Source organism: Nannobrachium achirus, assembly GCF_963921795.1.
Source record: "Nannobrachium achirus genome assembly, chromosome: 5".
NCBI lineage: Eukaryota > Metazoa > Chordata > Actinopteri > Myctophiformes > Myctophidae > Nannobrachium > Nannobrachium achirus.
The window spans coordinates 39,349,820-39,360,226 of NC_137814.1; the positions used below are offsets into that span (position 1 = coordinate 39,349,820).

Sequence of the window (10,407 nt, forward strand, 5' to 3'; positions counted from 1 at the left end):
GAAAAGGGAACACCCACTCGGGGTTTGTCCCTCTTCCTTTGTTCAGCTATAGCTACAGACTCTGTCTCGAGAGAATGATATTCATCAGATAAAATACCATTCAACACCTGATAAGATGACTGGATCGGTGAGTGACAAGTGCTCTCAAACAAGTCAGACAAGGTTTCACAACTTCAGAGTATTTGGGACATCCGTTATCTTTGTACCATTGTGTAAATTATCATTTCTAACATGAATCAAAGGTGTGTTCTTACGTTACATACCAGACAAAGGTAATGTCGTTTGGTGTCTAATGCTTTGATGACCTCATAAAAAAGACCAATGCACGACAACTGACAAAGTGCTGTGCACACATTATTGAAACATTACAATCCAAAATATACTTTCCGAGAGTAGAAAACATTTAACAATATTATAGTTTATTGTCTGGTGTGTAAAGTGCAATCTATGAGAGAGACAAAACTTACCACTTATTGATGAGGTTGTCTAAACAGGAGATCTGGGACCACAATTGGATTTGATGAATTTAATTATTATATTATTATATATTGATTTTATGTCTGAAAATACACAAGAAACCAACATATTATTAGCAATTATGATATGTAACAAAACAACACAGTCCTTTTTGTAGACAAATGTTTGTTTGTAACACAATTTCATGCAATTTAGTGGGGGTCCGTACTTCCTCCCTCTCTCAGTTAAACGTTGAGGACCCCTGGCTTACTAACAATGTAATGGTCATGGGTGCTGAGAATATATTCTTTAATATATTATATATTGATCCACATTGGTTCTTGATATGTGCTCTTAATTGTCACATGTCTGTGACTTGTTCACATGTTTTTGTCGCTTATACTGTATTTGCTTTGCTTGACTACAAATTTAGGGGGCCATATTTTCAAACCCCCAAACCAGGAACGTTGATTAAGCGTGCACACATGTATGCAAGGTGTTTCCATTAGGATGGGTGACAATTATTTAATCTCTTAAGGCCAGTCCTCAACAATGCAACTCCTTACAACATGCAACTACTTGTCATAGCAAATTCTGGGCCTTGGGTACTTTAACTATTGAAAAATAGCAGATATACAAGCTCGCAGCGTGAGCTTGTATATCTGCTATTTTAAAAAATGTGAAGAATTGTGCAAGTCTTTGAATATTTCAAATCCTTCTATGGTTTTTTGAAAAACCTATGTTTCTATGTCAGTGGTACTCAAACATTTTCATGTGAAGGACCCCCAAAATGAGATGTATTTGGCCACGGACCCCATCTCAAAATATTTAGTTCCAGGGACTGTTGTCCCCCAGAAGCAAAATTTGAGTTACAAATGTTTGCTTAAAAATACATATATTTAAAGATTTGCACACATTTTCACGACTTTTCAAAAATAGCAGATCTACAAGCTCACAGCGCGGCACCGAGTGCTGCGCTGTGAGCTGCTATTTTTCAATTATAAAATAATTAAGGCCCCTCCACCTTGGGCCCTAGTCCCACTTCCCCCCCCCCCCCCCCTTGTGACGCCCCTGCCAATGGCAGTTGCAAGGAGTTGTATTGGTGTGGAGTGGACTGACCTTTAGTGACTTTTCAACACCATGGATGATGGTTAGGTAATAATGGGTGGGACAAAAAATTATAAATGTCTATGTACAGTACGGTAAGTGCTGAAAGCAAGTAGCTTGATAATATTATTATTACCCCTATTTTAATTGTGGTGAAAACTGGGACGATTTGACAGGGAATTATGAAAACTATAGGACATTTTTTTTAGATATTTTGTTGGGACTCAGGACACCCAGCCTGAAACTGGGACAATCCCAGTCAAACTGGGATGTCTTATCACCAATACACAAAATGTCAAGAATGTTAGTTAGATAGCAGGTTGTTTAGACAGATGCTATGTCTGTTATCCCAGTTTCTTTGAAGCAATACAATGTTCTCTTTGCACTCTGTGTGCCTATCTACCCTGTTGTTTGTTGACTATAGGGTCAGGGGCAGATCAAGACTCACACTAGACTCTCACTACTCCAGCTGTAAGGCATGTGTGGATTAATAAACCACCTGCATGTAGACATTTTATCATACAGGATTTACATTATATTTATTTGGGCAGGCTATAGTTGAATGGGTAAAGAGCAGGGTAAAGAGGCAAGGCTGCCTATGAAACGGAAGGTCCCAAGTTCCAGCCCCGGCTATACAGTATGTGTTGAGGTGTCCATTCAACAAGAAACTTAAATCCTATACTGCTCCTCCTGAAACCCTCATCAGAACCATCTGAGCAGCCTTCAACTGGGTGAAGCTCAATGCTGAATTTCTTAACAAGTGTCCCCAAATAATAGTCGTTATTTATATTAGTCGTTATTTATATTTGGGTGGGTGACGTGACGTAGCGTTTTCGCTGTCCTCGGTGTCAAACATGTATAAATAAAACATATATTTGTCAAAAACCTTCTGAATATTGTGCAGGACATTAAGCTTTATGTGAACTTACTCAAGATTAAAACATTTCATTCCTCATTTCTTCAGAATCTTCAACCAAACATGGTAAATGTCATCTGGTGTGACTGTCCCGACCTTGTTTCTCAAAGTGGGAACTTGAATAAAACTAAGAAAAAGAATTGCTAAAATTCATTTAAAAATGAATTTAGGCAAAAAAAATGTCTATTTGTGAGCCTATATCTTTTCAAAGTCCAAGCATAATGTTTTCAGTCATTTCTGATCAAAAAGATTTTGTCCCCCAAACCAAAATCATCTGGTGTGACACTAGTTTGGAAAAATTAAACAGGCAATAATTTGGACACCTACTGGGCTAGAGAGGTCCTTCTTCTGTAAGGCTATTCAGCACTCCCAGCACAACTGCAAGACAGGTGTCTGAGGTGAGTTATGATTTTAACATTTTCATGAAATGCCATCTTGTTGAAACTTTGACAAGTGTGGCACTTCTGGATGTCATCTGGTGTGACACCTTTTTCATTAATAAAGCAAAAGTTATTTGAAACTTTGGTCATAATTACATGTAAATCTAGGTTGTTTTGTTATAGCTAGCATGTTGTTAGCATGCTAATGTGTACCTGGTAGCCTCAAGGTAGTCCTAAATGCAGAAAACGTCATCTGGTGTGACACTTCGTCATCTGGTGTGACATATCTGCTTGTCACGCCAGATGACTTGATTGTCACACCAGATGATATATACTGTATTTTCCTACAGACATAACAATAAATAACAAGTCCCATGTTTCCTTTGTCCATTTAAAACATTTTAACATGTTTAAAACAACGTTTTAAACATTTTTACATAATTTAATTTAGCTTCATTCGGTGATACAGCAAATTCATCAGACAGAGCAGAAACCCCTTCACAGAAACCTAAACCTTATATTGTGGTAACACTTTATAATAACTATCCGTTATAAGCAGTTAATATAAGACACTTGACAACAGAAAATGGGTGGTACAGAAAATGTGATTTTATTATTTCCAAAATACACAAACATGGAGAACTCACTGATGTGTTCAACCAGAGGCTCAGTGCGATTGCAAGTCATCAGCTCAACTGGCTTCATCAGGTGAAGCAGTTCAGACACATCAAGGAGAGCATCCAACCCAATGAAATGGTCTTGCATATAGACTTTTCTGAGAACTATGCATGTAAACTAAACACAGAGATTCAGGCGTTTCATTTTGGTGGCAATAGGCAGCAGGCAACAGTGCATACCGGAGTTGCCTACTCAGTCAGTGGCTCCCAGTGCTATGCCACCATTTCACAGTCCTTACGCCATGATGAGCGTGCTGTGTGGGCACACATCAAGCCAGTTATTGATGATTTCCGAGGAAAACAAGACAATGCAATTGACACCCTGCATGTCCTCAGTGATGGGCCAGCAACCCAGTACCGGAATCGCACAAACTGCTTCCTCATGAGCAGCATTCCTTATACATGGGGATTCAAGAGGGTCACCTGGAACTTTTCAGAGCGTTCCCATGGAAAGGGCGCACCTGATGGTGTGGGAGGGGTGCTGAAGCGTAAGGCAGACATGTATGTCCTCGGAGGCAGTGACCTACAAACACCGAGGGATCTGTGTGAGTATTTACAGAAGTCCTCTGAAAAAGTCACTGTCATGTGGATCGAAGAAGAGAAGATATCCAACATGGATGAAATGGTCCCTCCATCAGTGCGTCCAGTGACTGGCATCAGCACTACGCACCAGGTTCTTTCTATCTTCCCGGGAAAGATAGTTTACAGAGACCTGAGTTGTTTCTGCCAGTTTCCTCAGATCTGCACCTGTCACAACCCACGGAAATTACAGTTCGACCAAGTCTCCAGGGCTGAGGTGCCAGGTGACAAGACAAGTGATGAGTAAGTATAACTAAATCATTCTCTTTGCCAATGTTATGATACCTGTAATTGTACCTGTTTAATGACAATAAAGTAACTTATGTCATCCATTCATTCCTTTTCTTCCTTAACTAAGTGGTGGCCCATCTGCGGAACTGCCCCCTTCCCAGGTCAGCTGCAGGCCCAAAACAGCTTCCGGAGCTCAGTGAGTATAACATACTTGGCAAACTTGAGGACTTGCTAGTAATTACATTTTACTACTAAAAACAATCTACCTGACAAATAAATTACATTTAAATGTCTCCTCCTGAAGGTCTTCTACTCAGGTGCTGGACACAAGTGCATCTATTGGAGAGGCCCAAGCTGAGGATTCAGACACCTCCTCAGATGAATACACACAAGGACAGTTTGTCATAATCAAATATGAGGGAAAGCCATATGTGGGGCAGATTGTTACCATTAATAAGGAGGGGCTAGAGATAAACTGCATGAATCAACTTGGAAAAATGAAAAATGGTTTTGTCTGGCCAAAGGGGCGAGACTGCATTTTCTACAAAGAGCAGGAAGTTGTCTGTGGCATAGCAGAACCGCAACAGGGCAAACGGTTTGCTACCCTCACCAAATGTGACTGGCTGATGTACAATACAGTCTAAATGTCTATACCCTCACCAAATGTGACTGGCTGATGTACAATGCAGTCTAAATGTCTATTCTAATCTAATCTAATACTTTTGTACTTTCACTCACTGGACTGGACAATGAGGTAAGGTAGGACCCGAGACAAACATAGCGAAAATAGCTGATCTACAAGCTCTCAACGCATTGTGCTGCGAGAGCTTGTAGATCAGCTATTTTCGGAGTTGCACAACCCAGCACTCTTTAGCTAGTGGAGATGTGGTGTAACGACATGATTCGTAAATAAATTTGTTCAACTCAAAATGCTGTGTTCAAGTTCAGGAGACTTCGGAAAAAAGTAATACACCTGAATGCTGAGTTGTTTCCAATAATTGGTGTTAATAAAATGTTGCCTTGGCTCCCAGTGTGGCTATGCACCTTATTGTCTCTTTAAGATCCTTCTGCCGTGGGCCGGCAGAAGACTTAGGTGTGCGTAGCATTCCTGTGCACATCCTCATCATCCATCTACTACTACAATTCTTTGTTATCCTATGTTAAGGCCCAACAATACTATCCTGTTCAGAAATATTAAGGCCATGTTATTTAATGTTAAAGCAATTTTACTGTTGCTGTTTTTCCTGGGTAATTGTTTAATCAATCAGTAAAGTTCAGTACTCACTAATAGGTAGGTTAAAACACAGTTTGCTTTGACACATGAAGATATGGTCATCTGGTGTGACACTAAGTCATCTGGTGTGACATTCCAAATAGTGAGAAATCATACCTTTATTAATGATGAAACCGAAAAAATGTGTATGGTTTACATAGAAAATAGTATCAGGAAGAGTCACAAATATTTGTGTAATTTTAAAGAAAGTTTTTGTCAGAATAAAATTAAAATATGTTGAAAGATCGACAACATGGGCCTCACACAGAGTGTTGATTATGAAAAAAATATACAGATTCAATTAATTTTCACAAAACTATAGTGGATCACAGGTTAGTTATGATAAAGGACTTTGATAAAGTGAGTAACTTAAGAAAGGTGTACTCCATTTTCATTTTATGAACAATTATTGTCATGTCACACCAGATGACGGTTTTAGGCACAAGTACAACAAACTGCTCAATAAAGTCTGATTCCAATAAAATATCTAAAAACAAAATGTGTTTCCATAAAGTTGAGAGTGAGTAGAACAAAAGTAAATAATTTTTATGCCTGCTATTTAAAGTTTTTAAAAAAACATGTTTTTTGGGGCGTCACGTCACTGACCCACTTACGTATTTATAGGAAAATACTGGTCAATACAGATTCTGGACCTGTTAGAGAACATATAGTAGAGGTCCTGCACTGCAGTGGTTCTCAAAGTGCGGTCCGTGGACCCCCAGGGGTCCTTGAGGGAGTTCCAGGGAGTCCCCAGCTAAACAATATAGTAACAAAATGGACCCTATGGGTCTGTAGCTGTACAAACAGGGTCCATTTGTACACCTTCAGAGTTAAATTAACATTGACTTTACAATATAAATTGGGGTCCCAGAGATAGAAATGCCACAAGGTGTTCGTAGCCTGCATGTCAAACTGGGGGTCCTTGAAATTAAAATGATTGAGAATCACTGCTAGAGCCGTAAAAAATCTTCTCTTATGGGGGTCCCTGGCATATCTTTTCAAATGGCGGTCCGCGGGCTAATACGTGTCAATTTGGGCCAGGGGTCCTTGACAGGAAAAAGTTTGAGAACCACCTTTTGTAGGCTACTGTCTAGGCCGCTGAGGGGCCCACATATGGTTCAACAGTGCCATCTGCTGTTCAAAAGAGTTGGGACCATGGAACCGGAAAGGTTCATGCTAAACCGGAAGATTGCGGTAGTCACGCGATATTAGGCCGGACGAGATTTCAGGGAGTTCTCTTTCCCCCGGAATTTCAGGCAAGATGGTATGTTTCCAAGCCTCTGTGAATCCAATAGTGCAATCTATCTTCATCTTAGTTATTAAAGATTCTCACATGCTACCGATGTATAACGTCCAGTTGTCCCACACCTCTGCAAACGATCGATTAGTGAATTATAGCGCAGGATGGCGGATAATCCCCATTTATTGTTGTGTTTTAGCCGATGGCAGCCGGTGGCTAAGCTAACCCTATCGTGTAAACCTTACTAAATATTTAAAAGCGGCTAAATCATATACAGTCACAACATAGTAGAGGGCCTCTACGTGGGCGACTGGCCTCTTGGTTGTCACTGTAGAATTGTCATATTTCCCTTTGTAACGTAGCATGAATGCCATGGTTAAGTGATGCTGTTGGATGTGTTTTCCATAGGCTGATACCGAGATCAAGAAGAAGCGTACCTTCAGGAAGTTCACCTACAGGGGTGTTGACCTGGACCAGCTTCTGGACATGTCCTAGTAAGTCATTGGTTCTCAAATTGGGGTTTGGGGACCCCCAGGGGTCCTTGAGGGAGTTCCAGGGGGTTCCACAGCTATGATAGTTAGGAACCAAATGCACCCTTATTGGGTATGTAACTCAGTGAGTTAAATTAACATTGATTTTACAATATAAATTGGGGTCTCAGAGATACAATTTTGCCACCATTAAATTGGGGTCCGTAGCCTAATGCATGTCAAACTGGGGGTCCTTGAAATTAAAATGGTTAAGAATCACTGCTAGAGCTTAGAGCTGTAACAATCTTCTCTTATGGGGGTCCCTGGCATTTCTTTTCAAATGGGGGGATGGGGGTCTGCGGGCTAATTGTCAATTTGGGGGTCCTTGACATGAAAAAGTTTGAGAACCTGTGTAGGAAGTGACTGCGCCACTCTCAGAAACTAAATGTGTAATATGAAAATTATGAATATGTACACAGACCTTTTGTGTTATCCCTTTAGCCTAAATGTCTGACTGTACCTTGTTTACATTTCCGACTAATGGCTCCATCCATGTTCACCTGATGTGGTGGCACACAGTCTAAGGTTTGCTATTTGCCTATCTTCCTCTCCAGTGAGCAGCTGATGCAGCTGTACTGTGCCCGCCAGAGGAGGAGGCTGAACCGTGGCCTGCGCCGCAAGCAGCAGTCTCTCCTGAAGCGCCTGCGTAAGGCCAAGAAAGAGGCTCCCCCCATGGAAAAGCCCGAGGTTGTCAAGACCCACCTGAGGGACATGATCATCCTGCCTGAGATGGTTGGCTCCATGGTCGGCGTGTACAACGGCAAGACCTTTAACCAGGTTGAAATCAAGGTGAGACACTTCTGTAGACGAAAGGGAGTTGTAGGAATGGGAACACATGTTCCCCACCACTATGTATTTTCTTGTGTCGGTCATAACTTAGACACTTGATGGTATTGCCTTATTTAAGACTTGAAGTGTTCTGTATTTATGTCTGCGAATATTTAACTGCAAAAACAATCTTATGGTATATTTTCTCTGAACAAATGTTCATGTCATGTATTCTGAACCTTCAAATGGGGGATGTTCTCAAGTTGTGCGGCTGTCATCCATCAAGAGTTTGTGCTCTGCTGACAGACAGTCCACTGACAAAGATTTGTTTTGATTTACCAGCATCTACATTGAAATGTATGGACATCTGGTGTACAATGTAATTAAAGGACCACTTTACAGATTTAAATAACCAAATCATTACGCCTATACATAAAATAAGTCATCCTCGCGAGAGCAGATTTGTTTGCCTGGAAGAATCAAACACATTATGAGGGTGCATGCCAGCTTGTCACATGGATAGGATGATTTATGTAAAACATTGTCTATTTTTAATGATGGCACAATTAAAAAAAATAGTAAGGGGCGCCAGCTGGCCTACTTACTGGTCCAGGCACATACCACTTAGGCATTGCCACATAAACATGGATGCTTGGCGCTGTCGCCGGTTTGATTCCCGATCCGGACGACCTTTGACACTCCCCGTCTCTCCCCCATTTCCTGTCACTCTACTGTCCTATCAATAAAGGGATAAAAGCCCCAAAAAATAAAAAAGATTGAAAGTGCCCTTTGACACTTGGTCTGTAGCAATGCAACTGCTATACTATATTGATGGAGCCTTACCGACAGTACCTACATCAGGGGTGCCAAATCACAAAGGCTGTGCAGGTAGACCACATGACATGCCCCTAAACAAATGTAATTAAAATACAGTATAAACAAAATATTGATTAACAAAAATCACAAAACCCCTCTTTTTGGCATCTGTCACTTGAATTAAGGTGACTTGATTGATTGGCATCAAGAAGGGCCTGATGGCATCTAAAGTAGTCAAACCCCACAATGCAATGCTTTGTTTTCAAGAGCATTTACAAAGAACCCTAAAACCTATCACTTCCTTACAGAAAAGGATGAAGTCTTTTCCCCCCACTATTTTTCATTTCAAGTGAGTTGTCTTATACGTAACGCCAGTGCCACTATTCCAAATCCCCCTTAGGTAATTTTTTGGGGGGTGGGTAGATCATGTTGAGCTGGTCATGTTAAAAGTAGCTCTCAGTGTGGGCACCTCTGGTCTACATGTACCAATGTATCCAAGCTTCTACAGTCGATACAAGTGCTGAACATCAAACCGTTTAGTGAGTTGGTTGTGGTGCCTTTTTCATTCTGCAACTGAACCTCTGCCTGTAAGAAGTCACCGGGTGACTGTAGAAAACTAGACGGCTTCAGAGAACTTGGGTGTCTGACATTCTTCTGACATTGATTGTTTTGTCTCCTCTCTGCAGCCTGAGATGTGTGGTCACTACCTGGGGGAGTTCTCCATCACCTACAAGCCAGTCAAGCACGGTCGCCCCGGTATCGGAGCCACACATTCTTCCCGTTTCATCCCTCTGAAGTAGAATGGCTGTTATTGTTGTACAAATAAAATAAAGTGGTCCACCACAACACTTTCCTGCCTTGTGTTTTTACTTGACAAAATTAAACTATGTACACTAATGTGCTTTGACTGCATCTGCATGGTTTGACTGTATGTTTTGATTTAAATACTTGATTAAATACAGTTTTTGATTCAAAAATGTAAACCGCAAGGAGGTACAGTAAAAAAAAAAGACTTGGGCTAAAAGGAACATTTTACATTTTGGACCTATGTGTTGGTAGTACATCACTGAACATATAATAGTTTCAAAATTGGCCAGTGTTGGGGTAAAATTGCATATGATTATTGAATATTTTGTACACCATGTGGTGTAATAAAGACATTTTTGGGGTTATAAATCGATGGATTTTGTAAAATAATACACATGTTCAGTGATGCGGTCAGAGTAAATGACTGGCCTGTTTGATTATTTGGCAGTCCCAACTTTGATTCGTGTGTACCAATAGCTGGTACTCAACAGCAATGAAAATGTCCTGTAATGCCACAGATGTTTGTTTTTGATAGTCGTATATACTAAACTAGTGCGCATCCTGTCATTTTGTCTGCGATCAAGTTGTGCGCAGCTTTGACTCTTGCCAACGCCTGGTCGGAACGGC

At 40.7% G+C, this 10,407-nt stretch overlaps 1 protein-coding gene across 1 annotated transcript; it reads left to right on the forward strand.

Annotated features, from left to right (window-relative positions):
- Positions 1-7,272: 7,272 nt before the first annotated feature.
- LOC308285480 (small ribosomal subunit protein uS19-like) lies at positions 7,273-9,821 on the forward strand. Its single transcript, XM_080726248.1, has 3 exons — positions 7,273-7,353; positions 7,944-8,178; positions 9,660-9,821. The coding sequence occupies exons 1-3, from the start codon at positions 7,346-7,348 to the stop codon at positions 9,771-9,773; spliced, it is 357 nt and encodes a 118-aa protein (XP_080582374.1). The 5' UTR covers positions 7,273-7,345; the 3' UTR covers positions 9,774-9,821.
- The last annotated feature ends 586 nt before the right edge of the window (positions 9,822-10,407 follow it).